Source organism: Rhinopithecus roxellana, chromosome 15 (genome assembly GCF_007565055.1).
Source record: "Rhinopithecus roxellana isolate Shanxi Qingling chromosome 15, ASM756505v1, whole genome shotgun sequence".
Taxonomy (NCBI): domain Eukaryota; kingdom Metazoa; phylum Chordata; class Mammalia; order Primates; family Cercopithecidae; genus Rhinopithecus; species Rhinopithecus roxellana.
In genome coordinates, this window is record NC_044563.1 from 73,911,297 (window position 1) to 73,927,559 (window position 16,263).

The 16,263-nt window shown below is 40.0% G+C and overlaps 1 protein-coding gene across 2 annotated transcripts in view; it reads right to left on the reverse strand.

Moving 5' to 3' along the window:
• Positions 1-2,347: 2,347 nt before the first annotated feature.
• CRTAM (cytotoxic and regulatory T cell molecule) overlaps positions 2,348-16,263 on the reverse strand; it is a 35,979-nt gene continuing 22,063 nt past the window's right edge. For both annotated transcript variants that reach the window (XM_010356460.2, XM_030918942.1), the window contains exons 6-10: positions 12,940-13,020; positions 10,798-10,881; positions 7,867-8,013; positions 6,773-6,859; positions 2,348-3,730 (exon numbers count right to left, since the gene is read on the reverse strand). In XM_010356460.2, the coding sequence (XP_010354762.1) occupies positions 3,600-3,730; positions 6,773-6,859; positions 7,867-8,013; positions 10,798-10,881; positions 12,940-13,020 (530 nt within the window). In that variant the 3' untranslated portion in view covers positions 2,348-3,599. The remainder of the gene's footprint in view (positions 3,731-6,772; positions 6,860-7,866; positions 8,014-10,797; positions 10,882-12,939; positions 13,021-16,263) is intronic.

Below are 16,263 nucleotides of genomic sequence, written 5' to 3' on the forward strand. Positions count from 1 at the left end.
CAGCCTGGTTGGGATCAACTTTGGGAAATAGATGATCTGGAAGGATGGCTCTTAGGAATGCAAATGAACAGATGATGATGATGATGATGATGATGATGATGATGATTATTTTGAGACAGAGTCTTGCTCTGTTGCCCAGGCTGGAGTGCAGTGGCGCAATCTAGGCTCACTGCAAGCTCCGCCTCCCAGGTTCACGCCATTCTCCTGCATCAGCCTCCTGAGTAGCTGGGACTACAGGCGCCCGCCACCACACCCGGCTAATTTTTTGTATTTTTTTTTTTTTTAGTAGAGACAGGGTTTCACCATGTTAGCCAGGATGGTCTCAATCTCCTGTCCTCATGATCTACCCGCCTTGGCCTCCCAAAGTGCTGGGATTACAGGCATGAGCCACTGCGCCCGGCCTGAACAGATTATTAATAACAGCCTTTTTTCTCCTTGTTTGTGTCCTTGGTTTTCTTTCTTAAAAATAATTTTAAAACATTTCATTATGAAAATTTGAAACCATATTCAACAGTAGAGAGAAAAATATAATGAACGGGCACATTGTTCTCACCCATCTTTAACAAAGATCAGTATGTGGCCAACCTTGTTTCTACACATACTGGGCTCCTCCCTGACTAAATCATTTAGAAGCAAATCTCAGCTATCACATGGTTTAATCTGTAAGTACTTATGATGTGTCCTAAGAGATCATTTTTAAATAACCATGACACCACAATCACATCTAAAACAAAATTAGTAATAACTTCTTAATGTCATCTAATCCTCAGCGTTCAGACTTCCCAGACTGTCTCCTACGTGTCTTTATAATTGGTTGGTTTAAATCAGGATCCAAACAAGTTCTACAAAGTGATTTTTAAAAGCTAACAGCTCGACTGGGCACAGTGGCTCACACCTGTAACCCCAGAACTTTGGGAGGCCAATGTGGGTGGATCACTTGAGTCCAAGAGTTCAGGACCAGCCTGGCCAACATGGTGAAACCCCGTCTCTACTAAAAATACAAAAATTAGCTGAGCATGGTAGCGCGTGCCTGTAATCCTGCTATTCGGGAGGCTGAGACAGGAGAATCTCCTGAACCCTAGGAGGAGGAGGTTGCAGTGAGCCGAGATTGTGCCACTGCACTCCAGCCTGGGTGACATAGTGAGTAAAACTCAGTCTCAAAAGAAAATAACAGCTTTATTGAGGTATAATTCACATACCACACAATTCACCCTCTTAAAATGCACAACTGAATAATTTTTAGAATATTCAGAGTTTTCTCAATCATCACGACCAGCTAATTCCAGACTTTCTCCCCAAAGGAACCCCCGTATCCATTAGCAGTCACCCCTCATTCCCCACTTCCCTCAGTCCTTGGCAACCACTTATCTCTTTTTTGTCTCTTTGGACTGGCGTATTCTGAACATTTCATATAAACAGCATCATACAATATCTGTTTTGTGAGTGTGTGTCTGGCTTTTCTCACTTAGCATAATGTTTTCAAAGTTCATGTTACAGCATGTATCAGTACTCTATTTCTTTTTATTGCCAAATAATATTTCACTTTTTTTTTTTTTTTTTTTTTTTGAGATGGAGTTTTGCTCTTGTTGCCCAGGCTGGAGTGCAATGGCGTGATCTAGGCTCACCACAACCTCCGCCTCCGGGGTTCAACCGATTCTCCTGCCTCAGCCTCCCAAGTAAATGGGATTACAGGCATATGCCACCACGCCCGGCTAATTTTGTATTTCGTATTTTTAGTAGAGACAGGGTTTCTCCATGTTGGTCTGGCTAGTCTTGAACTCTGACCTCAGGTGATCCGCCCGCCTTGGCCTCCCAAAGTGCTGGGATTACAGGCTTGAGCCACCGCACGTCATCTCACTTTATGAATATACCACAACTTATTCATCATTTGATGGCAATTTGGGTTGTTTTCACCTTTGACTATTATAAATAAAATTGCTATTAATATTCCTGGTCATGAAAGTCAAGCCAAGACTGAAGAACTGTTCCAAACTGAATGAGACTAAAATGAACTGGATCCTTTGGGACAATTGGAGAAACCTGAATGGAGTCTGAGGACTGTTCGTGGAAGCAGAACAGTGCTAATTTCCCACTTTTGATGGTTGCATTGTGTTTTTAAAGGAGAGTGTTCTTATTTGTAGGAAGCACACACATAAGGATTTGGGGGGTGATGGGTATTGTGTCAACTTACTCTCAAATGATTCCAGGGGGAAAAGTACTTTGTTCTATCTTTACACTTTTCTGTAACGTTGTGATTGTCCAAAACATTTTTGTCAAGAGAACAAAAAATCAGCATGGTTGGATCTGGCTCCTGTCACAAATTACAGACTTAGAATGTGCACATGTATTATTTTGTAATCGGTTTATTCAGATTCCAACAATGAGAAATGCTCCACATAAATGCCAGAGTTTGCTGTATAGCTTAAATAAACTGATTGAAAAAGAAAGGCATGTCCCAGTTACTTTCACATATGAAAACAGGAAGTATAACTTGGTATAGCCACTAGAAAAACATATAGTCTGCTTTTTATTAAAAAATTTTAAAAAGCCATCCATTAGGTCAATAATCAGTAAATTAAACCCATCATTTTCTTTTGCACATGTATTTGTCATGGAATCTCCAGGTAAAAATCTTGTCTGACAGACAAGGTCAGCTCAGGTGGTTTAGTAATCTAAGAAATTCGAATCTTTGGGCCTACCTTGAGCTCTTCTTTGTGCCTTGGGGCATGGGTTCTAGGACCTTCATGCCCATCTGACTCATTTATTGTCATGCATCACTCCTCCCTGACATTGGTTTGTGCTGGTTACATCTTTAAAGTCTGTCTTAGAAGTAACTTCTTTTTTTTTTTTTTTTTTTTTTTGAGACAGAATCTCCCTCAGCCGCCCAGGCTGGAGTGTGGTGGTGCAATCTCGACTTACTGCAATCTCCACCTCCCAGGTTCAAGTGATTTCCCAGCCTCAGTCTCCCGAGTATCTGAGACTACAGGTGCACACCACTACACCTGGCTAATTTTTGCATTTTTAATAGAGACAGGGTTTCACCATGTTGGCCAGTCTGGTCTCGAACTCCTGACCTCAAGTGATCCGCCTACCTCAGCCTCCCAAACTGCTGGGATTACAGGCGTGAGCCACCACGCCCGGCCAGAAGTAACTTCTTAGGATCAGAGATCTTTAGGTACTTTGCATCCCAAATTTCTTTATTTTGTGACCAGAAGAAAATATTAAACAAAAAAAAAATTTTTTTAAAGCAGTTCCATTAGAGCAAAGCATCTGAAAAATCCTGTTCCATTTGAGGTAAGATGTTAGCTGGTCACATTGACCCTGATCCCCAAGGCTTCGTAGAATCCTCCTGCTCTGAAGTAGTGTCAGACATAATTTTTTTTTTTTCTTTTCTTTTTTAAACTACAAGCTTTATGTGCATGGTTTGGTCCTCACGTTGCTGCCCTAGCTCTGGGGCGGATCATTATCCAAGGACACCGTCTTGCATTGCACTGCGAGGTCATTGCTAACGTCTCAGCAATTAAGCTCCTTCCCCCAGGCTGGTCCACTGAGGTGACACTGCGGCAACCCTGAAATCACATGTTCTGTTGCAGAGAGCACTACACGATACTCTCTGGCACTTGGGTGTGCTTTTCGTTTAATTTTGAATGCTGTACATTTTCCTTCCTCTTTGTTTTTGCTTCTGAGTACAACTTTGTGATGTAGTTCATGCAACGCACAGGGTGGGAAGCTGAAAGAAAAACATGTTGAAGGTGAATATTTATTTTGAATAACATTGCACCCATTTACTTGAAACACTTTGATTGGATATCATATTTTTAGGTTCATGAAGTGCTTTATAAAAACCTAAAACTTACTGATGCATATAAATGGTCTGAAGGCATTATTATACTCTTTTTTGTTTTTTGGCTTTTTTTTGGAGATAGGATCTCACTTTGTTGCCCAGGCTGGTGCAGTGGTGTGATCATGGCGCACTGCAGCCTCAGCCTCCAGGGCTTAAGTCATCCTCTAACCTCAGCCTCTTGAGTAGCTGGAACTACAGGCACACGCCACCATGCCCAGTTAATTTTTAAATTGTTTGTAGAGACAGGGTTTCACTATATTGCCTAGGCTGGTCTCAAACACCTGGGCTCAAGTGATCCACCCGCCTCAGCCTCCCAAAATCCTGGAAGTGTAGGCATGAGCCACGGCACCTGCCTATACTATAATTTTTTAAGAAGTCTTACTATATACACAATATACTGGTAAAACTGAAAGAAAATATACAGATATTTCTGCTGTAAAATAATCTGTTGCTGAACACAACACATTGCCTTAGCAAAACTGTACACTAAAAATAACAGGGTTTACTGCAAAAACAGGATCGGGGCAGATCACTCAAAGCCTATGCAACTCTGTACAAACAGACTAGAGACAGCCCCGGATAATATTTTTAACATGTGCAAAACAACACAATTAAAATGCTGGATTTGAGGGTGCTAAGGCAAGGAGGATGAAAGTGAAGACTTGCGCTCAGGAGAAAGTGAAACCCCCGAGATGTACTTTTCTGGGGAGGAAGCCCGTGAGTAGTGCAGGTACTCATTTTCAATTTTCTTAAAGTTGGCTGGGCGTGGTGGCTCATGCCTGTAATCCTAGCACTTTGGGAGGCCAAAGTGGGTGGATCACTTGAGTCCAGGAGTTCAAGACCAGCCTGGGCAACATGGTGAAACCCCGTCTCGACTAAAATTGCAAAAATTAACAGGGCGTGGTGGTGTGTGCCTGTAGCTCAGCTACTAGGGAGGCTGAGGTAGGAGGACTGATTGAGCCCGAAAGGTCAAGGCTGCAGTGACCTATGATGGCGCCGCGGCGCTCCAGCCTGGGCAACAGAGTGAGCACTTTGGGAGGCCGAGATGGGCAGATCACGAGGTCAGGAGATCGAGACCATCCTGGCTAACACGGTGAAGCCCCGTCTCTACTAAAAAAATACGAACAAAAACTAGCCGGGCGAGGTGGCGGGCGCCTGTTGTCCCAGCTACTCGGGAGGCTGAGGCAGGAGAATGGCGTGAACCCGGGAGGCGGAGCTTGCAGTGAGCTGAGATCCGGCCGCTGCACTCCAGCCTGGGCGACAGAGCGAGACTCCATCTCAAAAAAAACCAAAAACACAAAAACAAACAAATAAATTGTTTTAAAAGTTGAACTGGAAGGGCTTCCATTTTTCCAGCTAATAGACATAATTCTACTCCCACTGTTTTGGTTCCTCTTGCCTAGGAAAAACAGCACAGGGAGCAAGCCAACTCACACGTGATATTAACGTCATTTTCCTGTCCGCCAGGTGAGTATGTGATGACTGGTATTTAGAAACAGGTGTCGCAACACAATTGACTTGGATGTTGTTTACACACATTTTCCCCTCCCACCCCCAGTGTTCACACAGTCAATTCGCTTGTGTTCCTCCCCCAGCTAGTACGTCTATTATTCGGTCTTTGCAGTTCACACTCTAGTAGGTCAACACCTGAAGAGGCAGAGGTGTTATAAAAGACGAGCCTCCTACAAAAACCTCAGTAAAACCAGTAGAATAGAGCGGCAAAGCTCGCTGTATTTTCTTGCAGCTCCTGGCAGATAGAATAAGTTAGTTTGCATGGGGGAAATAAAATGGTTGGAAGGCGGAATATTCTTGCTTTTCTATTGTCCTAGCTTCTGCCTTCCAGATCTTTATCAAGAATACAACCCCCAACCTCCACTTCCCATACACAATCTCCTTCCCATCCCGATTCTCTTCATTTTCTTTACATATTTTGTCTGGGGAATTGCAATGAAGTCATCCAAAGGACCTGAAATATGCCTTCTTGAATTAATTAAGACTATAGTCACTCATTTAATACAAATGTATCAACTACCCTATGCTAGAATCTGAGGATACAGAGTAAATCTGATTACTTACCACCTAAAGGAGTATTGTAGCTATATAAAAACACCAAAAATTACAATATGCAGGAAGAAGTGCTTCTATGACAAAGGTGTCATAGGATCCTCTGGCGGTCTTGGGGTATCCCTGTGTGTGATGTCAGAGTCAAGGATGGCTTCCCAAAAGGAAGTCACCTTCTGCTACATGAACTTGACTGCTACTATTTATTTTTTGCAGATGAGTTTCCTTAAGTTCTATAAGATGATTTAGGAGACTTTCTGGGGCTAAAAAAGTCAAATTTTATTCTTCTCCTTTTTAATGGTGACTAATTAATGGTGATGGTTAATTTTAAGTGTTAAGTTGGGTGGATTAAGAAATACCTCAAATCTGGTAAAGCATTATTTTTGGGTTTGTCTATGAGGTTGTTTCTAGAGGAGATTAGTGTGTGAGTCTGAGTGGAGTAGGTGGGCATCGAGATTTGCCATTGATTTGGGTGGGCACCATCCAATCCACTGGGGGCCCGGAAAGAACAAAATCAGAAAGAAGGCAAATGTGTTGATCTGTCTGCTGGAGCTGGAATACACTCCCTCCTCTCCTGGCAGCAGAACTCTAGACTCCCTGGCCTTTGGATTTTAGGACTTACGCCAGTGGTCCCCTGAGTTCTCGGGTCTTTGAACTTGGACTGAGCCAGGCTACCAGCATCCCAGGATCTCCAGTTTGCAGACCTCATGTCCAGGGACTTGTCAGACTCCATAATCTCATGAGCCAATTCCCCTAATAAATCCCCCCCATATATATACATATACACATATGTATATATATGGAGAACTCTGACTAATACATTAATGAACCTCATTGTTCAGATCTCAGGTCATACAGTTGACTTACATCGGCCATTTTTCTCTTGAGATGATGTTTCTTCATTATTTGACCTTGATCTGTAACTTTCCAGTGTGTGTTCTGAAACTTCGTTTTCTACAAGAAAAGAAAATCAAGTGACTAATTTCTGATGCCACGGACATGTAGAAATGTATGTTTGAATAAGATAATACCTCTGTTACTGTGCAATAGTAGTAACTTTTGCACAGTAATAGTAACTGTAATAGTAATAGTAAGTATTGTAATAGTAATAGTAACTGTAATGGTAATAGTAACTGTAATAGTAATAGTAACTGTAATAGTAATAGTAACTATTGTAATAGTAATAGTAACTGTAATAATAATAGTAACTATTGTAACGGTAATAGTAACTGTAATAGTAATAGTAACTGTAATAGTAATAGTAACTGTAATAGTAATAGTAAGTATTGTAATAGTAATAGTAACTGTAATGGTAATAGTAACTGTAATGGTAATAGTAACTGTAATAGTAAGTATTGTAATAGTAATAGTATTGTAATAGTAATAGTAACTGTAATAGTAATAGTAACTGTAATAGTAATAGTAAGTATTGTAATAGTAATAGTAACTGTAATGGTAATAGTAACTGTAATAGTAATAGTAAGTATTGTAATAGTAATAGTAACTGTAATAGTAATAGTAACTGTAATAGTAATAGTAAGTATTGTAATAGTAATAGTAAGTATTGTAATAGTAATAGTAACTGTAATGGTAATAGTAACTTACCATGCCCCTCCCATAACTCATACCCTCATTAATTCAACACATAGTTGTTTTGATTCCTGTAGGCACTGTGCTAGGCAGTCTTGGGATTTGTATCCTTCTGTGAATAGAAGTGTCTATCATTGAATGCCAATTTCTGGAGCTATGCTAGTTTCTATTGGTTATGCACTCTTAGACTATAGTCCCTGGAGATTCGCACCAGAGTTTACTAGAAAACAAACAATTGCTTATGTGAGTGACAGCACTTATCAAATAGATTACGTAGTGTCTGACAGAAAGCTTTAATAGACAGAATTTCCCTTTTTTTAGCCATTTGTTCTGGTGTCTTACAGCCTCCGGCAGGTTCCCTGCCCACTGACCTTTCTTCCATATGACATGTGCTTTCCGCAGCTTCATGATGAAGAGCTGGACTATGATGAAGAGTATGAAGATGAGGAAGGACACCAGCGTGAGCAGCAGGATGCCACTTTTCTTCCTTGCCAATCCTAAATACTGAGGATTTGCGTCTATAAGGAAAATGAAAAAGGAGTTTATATACTTTGGGTTTTGTTTTTTTTTTTGTCACTGGAGAATACGTAACAATACTTCTACAATGTGATATAAGCTAATAAACAGCTCAGATGAAGAGATGAGAAAGAGCTTACCCCTGAAGGTAAGGAGACTTACACTGTTCATTCTCTGAGAACAAGCAAACAGGCATACAATAAGCAAGGCAATTATGTGTGATGATTTGAAAAGATTTTTTAAGTTACATAGCTATTGGGCTAGTTATTTTTTATTTCTAGAGAAAGCATATGAGAAAATCAACTTAAATTATACTCAGAGGATTCAAGTTAGTTGTAGGAATGATTTTTAGCAAAATATAGTTAAGTAGCAAGAGGGATTGTTAAGGAGTTTAAAAAACTATCCAAATAAAATGAAAATTTATTTATCTTCCTTAGGTTAAATGTGGCCCTACAGGAAGGCATTTGGGCTAAATCAGATGAGCTCTTAAAAATATTTCTAGCCAGGTGCAGTGGCTTATGCCTGTAATCCCAGCACTTTGGGAGGCTGAGATGGGAGGGTTGCTTGAGGCCAGGAGTTTGAGACCAGCCTGGGCAACATAGCGAGACTTAGTCTCTACTAAAATAATAATAATAATAATAATAATAAAAATTTGCCAGGAGCCGTGGTGCACACCTGTAGTCCTAGCCACTTGGGAGACTGAGGCAGAGGATCACTTGAGTCCAGAAGTTTAAGGTTACAGTGAACTATGACTGTGAAACTGCACTCCAACCTGGGAGACAGAGTGAGACTTGTCTCTTAAAAAAAAAAAAAAAAAAAAAAAAAAAAAAGCTTTCTAAACCTAGAATTCTGATTCTATAGGATATAGCTTTGCTAAATGTCCTGGTCACCTTATCTCAACCAACAAATAATTAAGGAGTGCCAGCTATCTGTAGAACATTGTGCTTGGACCTGCAGAAGGCACAGTTCATATGCTTTGGGGATTACTTCTCTCTACATAAACAAATTAGTAAAAACAAACAAAAGTAAGATATGTCAAATTCTGGATCCATATGTATTTATATCATAGTGTGTTCAGGGTTCAGAGGCAAGAATGGTCTCTGAGGAGTGAGTTGGTCAAAAAAGTTTTCAGTGAAGATATTGGCCTTGAAGGGGGAGTAAGGAGAGGTGACAGGAGGTCTCCTCTTCCACCAGGGGCAGGGAGGATAAACAAGAGCAGGGCGATTGGAAAGGGATGATGTTTTCAGAGAAAAATATGTATCTCGTAGGGACTCTGTAGATATGAGACTGCAGAAGTAGGTACTAGATGACACCTAATGAGGTGTTTGGGACTCATGCTCTGTGTTGTAGACTTCAGGAAGCCATACAGGGTTTTAGAACACAGGTATGCAGAGTGTAAAGAGATATTTTGATGGTAGGGTGCTAAAAGTGAACCAGAGGAGGAGAAACTGAAGTTATAATACTCCACGCAGAAGATGATGAGAGCCTGGATTGGGACGTTAACAGTGACAATGGACAGAATACCTGAAAGAGAAGACTCAAAAGTTCTTGGAAATTGACCAATTTTATACACGTGTGTGCATACATATACATATACATATACACATATACATATACATATACATATACACATACACATATACATATACACATACACATATACACATATACATATACATATACATATACACATATATTTGTACACATGCACAGGAGTGATAGATGACACTAAGGTTTGGGGCCTGTGTGATGCTTTGGACAAGCTGATTTTGTGGGAGAAGGTGTTGTTTGGTATTTAGCAATGTTGAGTTTGAGGAAATCGCAGAAAATTCAGCTACAGATATATAGAAAATGGAAAGAAATTGGGACTAACGCTGAGGAGGATGTTCTGAAAATATAGGTATAGAAATATTTTGCTGGCCGGGCACAGTGGCTCATACCTGTAATCCCAGCTACTTGGGAGGTGAAGGTAGGAGATCTCTTGAGCCCAGGAGTTCAAGGCTGCAGGGAGCATGATCGTGCCCCTGCATCCTGGCCTGGGCGACAGAGAGAGACCCTGTCTCTAAAAACAAAACAAAACCAGAAAAGAAAAAGAGAGAAATCTTTTGCCTAGTGGCAACAGGAACCATCTTGGGAATGAGTAAACTCTTTAAGAAATAAGTAAAGAACAACCAGGAGCGGTGGCTCACACCTGTAATCCCAGCACTTTGGGAGGCCGAGGCGGGGGGATCACCTGAGGTCGGGAGTTCAAGACCAGCCTGGCCAACATGGAGAAATCCCATCTCTACTAAAAATACAAAATCAGCTGGAGTGGTGGCGCACACCTGTAATCCCAGCTACTCAGGAGGCTAAGGCAGGAGAATCACTTGAACCTGGGAGGTGGAGGTTGCCGGAGCCGAGATCATGCCACTGCACTCCAGCTTGGGCAACAAGAGCGAAACTCAGTCTCAAAAAAAAAAAAGAAAGAAAAAAGAAAAAAACCAGGAAGAACAAAAGATGGAGAAGTAAAATCAGAAGTATATACACATTTAAGAAGTCAGAGAGGAAGATAAGTTAATTGATGGATCCAGGGAAGCAGTGGTTAGCAACAGATAACAAAACCAGGAAAAGTATTTCAAGAACTCAAGAGGTAACTAAATCAAGGACGGACAAGGGAGTGATTAACCAGTCATGTCCTAAAGGGCAGAAAGGTCAAGAAAAAGGAGGACTGACAAAGGCCATTGAATTTACTGATTAAGAGGTTAAAATGTCGAGTGTTTATTCTAAATGCAGTGGGTGATACTTACCGGTGGTCAAGTCAGGATCTTGAGTGGTTTGTTCTTTCTCTTCTTTATCAATTTCCAATGTACTAGAATCTTCCATTACCGACACTAAAGTGAAAGAAAATAAAACATGAGCTATGCATACATTATATGCATGTGACTATATACAACTGTAGTTACATAAGTCTTCCCAGAGCAGCTTGGAAAGTCAAATTAAAAAACAGCACTGAGATCATTTTTGAACTATGGATTTCTTGTAAACATATCTGCAAATGACTGGGCTCACTTTGCCTTGTTTTTTTAAGGTAAATGTTTTGAACACTTACTCTGTGCCCGGCCTTGAACTGAGCACTTGGTATATATTATTTCTCACCACAGGTCTGAGAAAACAGAGATTTAGAGCAGTTATGTAAAGTACCTAAAGTCCTGTAGCAAGTAAGTGGCAAAGCCAATACATAAACTCTGTTTTACCTAACTCTAGAACCCAGCATTTAAACCATTATTTCATACTTCCATCCTGAATCAGGCCTATTAGGGAGAAGGTCTTTAGGATGCTTCAAGATAACAACTCAACACTGAGGAATGGCATTCCAAGCTTTAATTATAAAAAACCTACTGCCTGAAATGCAGAAAGCAATGATTTTTATGTTGAAATATAGCTTCAGTTATCATTCAAACCTCTGCTTGCCTCCCCATTGGAAGTGAGATGTACTGTGCTTTTTTTTAGGTAAGATAAATTATAAAAAATAAGACACTGTGGGGTTTTTGTTTTCGTTTTTGTTTTTTTCAGATCTTACTGCTTATGTTTCCAATTTCCTTTTTTCCCTCTGCAGTTTCTTGCCTTTTAGTCCATTGCACAGCGCCACTATGTGGACCCTGAGGGAAATGAAACCTCCCATTCTATTGAAAATGGGTATTAAAATAAAATTGTAGAAATGGAAAGCTGAAAGGAATTTTAGCAACCATATTTTTAAAGTCTTATATATGAAAAAGAGAGCAGAAAATTGAATTGTTCAGTAATGATGCAAGCCATTAAAAGTAACTAGATTCTAAACACGTTTACAAATATTGGATTATTAAAGCAAGTGATGTGGCTGTTTCACTTCATAATATTTTCAATTTCCATTGTCCTTCAAAAAATTGTATGGTACATGTTGTATTTATCAGTGTTTAGAAGTCCCAAACATTTACTTTTAAATATTATTTAGGATACACTTTTTTTAAAAATGTGATCTGATACTCAGAACTATGAACATGATAATGATCTGAAAGCCTTTATTCCACCAAATGAAATTCTTATTGACACACTACATGAAATGGAAAGAGAATATGTAGGAATTTATGCCTTTCTGGATGAGGCTAATAGTCTTGCTCAAAGCACCATAACCACCATTTTCTTCCTTCCTTCCTTCCTTCCTTCCTTCCTTCCTTCCTTCCTTCCTTCCTTCCTTCCTTCCTTCCTTCCTTCCTTCCTTTTCATTTGTAATTCATTTTCTGAGCAGCTGCTATTGCTGGATACTATGCTAGGTAAACTACAAAGTTAAATCAGATATATGATCGTTGCTCTGAGTTAACTTCTAGTGAGTTCACTGTCTAAAAAACTGGAATTATAATCCAGGCATTCTAAAGTATTCTGCATTTGTAGTTCAATCCCATAATCAAAAATGACCTGAGTTATTGACAATCAAGTAATTGATGTGCCTTCAAAGGTGATTTTGTTATTCAATGACAACACCAAATCTCTAGCTTCTGTTTCTTTTCTCTTTGTTGATACCAAGTCTGTGTTTTGTGTTTGGTGTGCTTTAGATGGGAAAACAAAGAAATGAGTCTCCATATAAATGAATTCAACCTTGTCCTTTACTGCAGAGGAAATTCAAATGTCACAGTCGTGAATGTGTGTGTGTATATGTGTACATCTCTATCTCAAGCAAACTAGAACTGAACTTGCAAGGCTTTATGTCACCCTGAAGCCCATCCCACTAAGTATTCCAATGCCTGATGTGGTTCTACTCTAGGATGCTACAAAGCTGAAGCCAGCTGGAGGGGGCCTGTATGGTCTTAGTAAAAATTAAAATAAAAAGTATTCTTAAAACTTAGAATGAGAAAAATGACCTTCCCAAGGAGGCACGATTTTTTAAAACAAGTTTTTATGATTTTGACACTTACCAGTACTGGTGGGCTGCTGTGGGTCTTGAGAGGATACAGAGTTTCTCTCCAGAGCATCTGAAGCTGTCTCTTCATCAGTAACTAGGAAAGGGGAAAAACAAAATTCTGCTACTATGGAGAGCAGTTTTACCCACATTGTGCTCAGTAAAAGAGATTGGAGAATATATTTGGCGGCTACCTGCTTGTAGAGGTTGTGCAGAAACCCCAGAACTGTGTGTTCTGCGGCTCCTGCTCTGGTTTTTGAATCTGTATCCCACTGAGTGTCCATCTGCTCACCTGCCTGGTTTAAAGCACAGCATGCTGGACCTCTGTGTGGTGGCAGTGCTAGGCAAAGGGTATTCACTATTTTTATCTGTGTCCTTCTATCCATCGATCAATCCCTCTGTTTATCTACCCATCCACCTATCTATCTATCTATTAGTTAGATGGCTTTGGAATCAGCCTCAGACTGGGCTGAATTCCAGTGCTGCTATTTACTTCCTCCTGAACGAGCTGGACAAGATACCAGATCTCTCTAACACTTTTTTTTTTTTCTTATCTGTAAAATGGAGATACTGACAGCATTTACCTCTTTGAGTGTTTCGTGAGAATTAGTAAGTTCATTTATATAACATGTTTAGTACAATGCCTAGCTATGTATTAAGCACAATGCTACATGTTATTGTATAATATTAATCAATGCTTAAGAATGTTTCCAAAGGGTCAGCTTAGTATAGGTTTTACCAGTCATTGAACAGACCCACATCCGGGAAGCATGTAACAACTATGCCTGTCATTTTACAAATACTAATACTGACATGTCGGGCCAGGCGCAGTGGCTCACACCTGTAATCTCAGCACTTTGGTAGGCTGAGGCGGGTAGATCGCCTGAAATCAGGAGTTCAAGACCAGCCTGGTCAACATGGTGAAACCCCATCTCTACTAAAAATACAAAAAACTAGCCAGGCATGGTGGTGTGTGTGTGTTTGTAATCCCAGCTACTTGGGAGGCTGAGGCAAGAGAATTGCTTGAACCTGGGAGGCAGAGGTTGCAGTGAGCTGAGATCGCACCACTGCACTCCAGCCTGGGTGACAGAGCAAGGAGACTCCCTCTCAAAAAAAAAATAATAATATATAATATATATATACACACATACACACACATGTATACGTATGTGTGTGTGTGTGTGTATATATATATACGCTCATGTCACAGGTGGTTCATTTTTTTATAAAATTTGTGAGTGCTTCCTGGTGTTTATTTAATCAAATAATTTTCCATGGTTTTGAAAATATATCTGGTTGATCAAACATTTAAAATGTATGAAAAATATAAAAATACCTGAATTGTGTGTAACGGCTCTGAGGAAAGAAAGAAAGAATTACTAAGGAAACGTTATAGAGTTAGTAGTATAGACTATAAGGCTAAATTGAACTCTGACCACACAGGTGCCAGAGAAAATTGAAGAAAGAGGAGAGCTGCTGGCAATGAAAAGAGGGAAAAGCTGGAACACTAGTCAAATAGAAGTACTGGGAACAAGAAGAATATGGGGCCGGGCACAGTGGCTCATGCCTGTAATCCCAGTACTGTGGGAGGCCGAGACAGGCAGATTGCTTAAGCCCGGGAGTTTGAGACCAACCTGGGCAACATGGCAAGACTCCATCTCTACAAAAAATTAGCTGGGCATGGTGGTGCACCCCTGTAGTTCCAGCTACTCAAGAGGATCATCTGAGCCCAGAGAGGTCAAGGCTGCAATGAGACGTGATCACACCATTGCACTCCAGCCTGGGTGACAGAGTGAGACCGTGTCTCAAAATTTTAAAAAAGAAGAACATCACTGGGGATGTATAGAATAAAATTTATCAATTGTGATTAAAATCTTCTAACATAGTATATACTATGTGAATTCAGAAAATTATGTTTATGTACAAAACAAGTTTTATCTACACGTATTTAAAACTAGGTTCTGCACTTACTTTGATTTATCCTGTTAATTAACGAGCTAGCAAACTATTGCGTTTAGACTGAACGTTGTTTTGATTAGGTGGATAGTGGCACATAATGATCTACCTTCCTAGTTGGTCAGAATATTGTAGACCTCTGCTATCCAATACGGTATGCACTAGCTCCAATGACTATTTAAATTAAAATTAATTAAAATGAAAACACATTCAAAATTTAGGCCAGGCACAGTGGCTCACACCTGTAATCCTAGCACTTTGGGAGGCGAAGGCAGGCAGATCACCTGAGGCCAGGAGTTCGAGACCAGCGTGGCCAATATGGTGAAACCTGACTCTACTAAAACACAAAAATTAGCTGGGCATGGTGGTGGGCGCCTATAATCCCAGCTACTCGGGAGACTGAGGTGGGAGTATTGCTTGAACCTGGGAGGTGGAGGATGCAGTGAGCTGAGATGGGAAGCGAAGATTGCAGTGAGCTGAGATAGCACCTTTGCACTCCAGTCTGAGCGACAAGAGCAAGACTCCATCTCAAAAAAAAAAAAAAAAAAAATTACTTCCTCAGTTGCAATAGTCACACTTAAAGTTCGAATTTGGGGCAACTTGTATCCACCAGTGTGAGCCTGACACCTCCAAATGCTTAAAGACTTCTGATGAGATCAATGATGATATTAATGAATGTGATTCTGATGCTGAAATATGTCAACATTTGAAAGTTCTGTAGATCTTAGTGAATCAGTATTTTCCAAATGACTAACACATAATGTTAGAAAAATCATGCCTGGGTAAAAGTTCTATTCAAAGTGCAAGACAGTTCAGTGGATTTTAATACAACAGTATGGAAAGTTCATTGACATGGGCCCAGCGACTAATCTTTAAGAAACTACTACTTGTTGAGTTTTGGTGTAACATCAAAAAGGAACATCCACAATTATCTGAACCAGCTATTAAAATACTCTACCCTTTTCCAATTATAAATTTACATGAGATTAAATTTTTATGTCTTTATTTAAAGCAAAATAACATTTTGGAAGAGATTGAATGCAAAAGTTACAAGAACCTAATTGTTTTCCGTTAAGCCAGACATTAAAGAGATTTTCAAAATGTAAAAAAAAATGACATTTTTCACACTAATCTTTTCAGTTTACAAAATATACCTTTTTTTTTTTCATTAAAATATGTCATTTCTAGGCCAGGTGCAGTGGCTCACGCCTGTAATCCCAGCACTTTGGGAGGCCAAGGCAGGTGGATCACCTGAGGTCAGGAGTACAAGATCAGCCTGGTCAATACGGCAAACCCCATCTCTACTAAAAATCCAGAAAAATTAGCCAGGTGTGGTAGCAGGTGACTGCAATGCCAGCTACTCAGGAGGCTGAGGCAGGAGAAT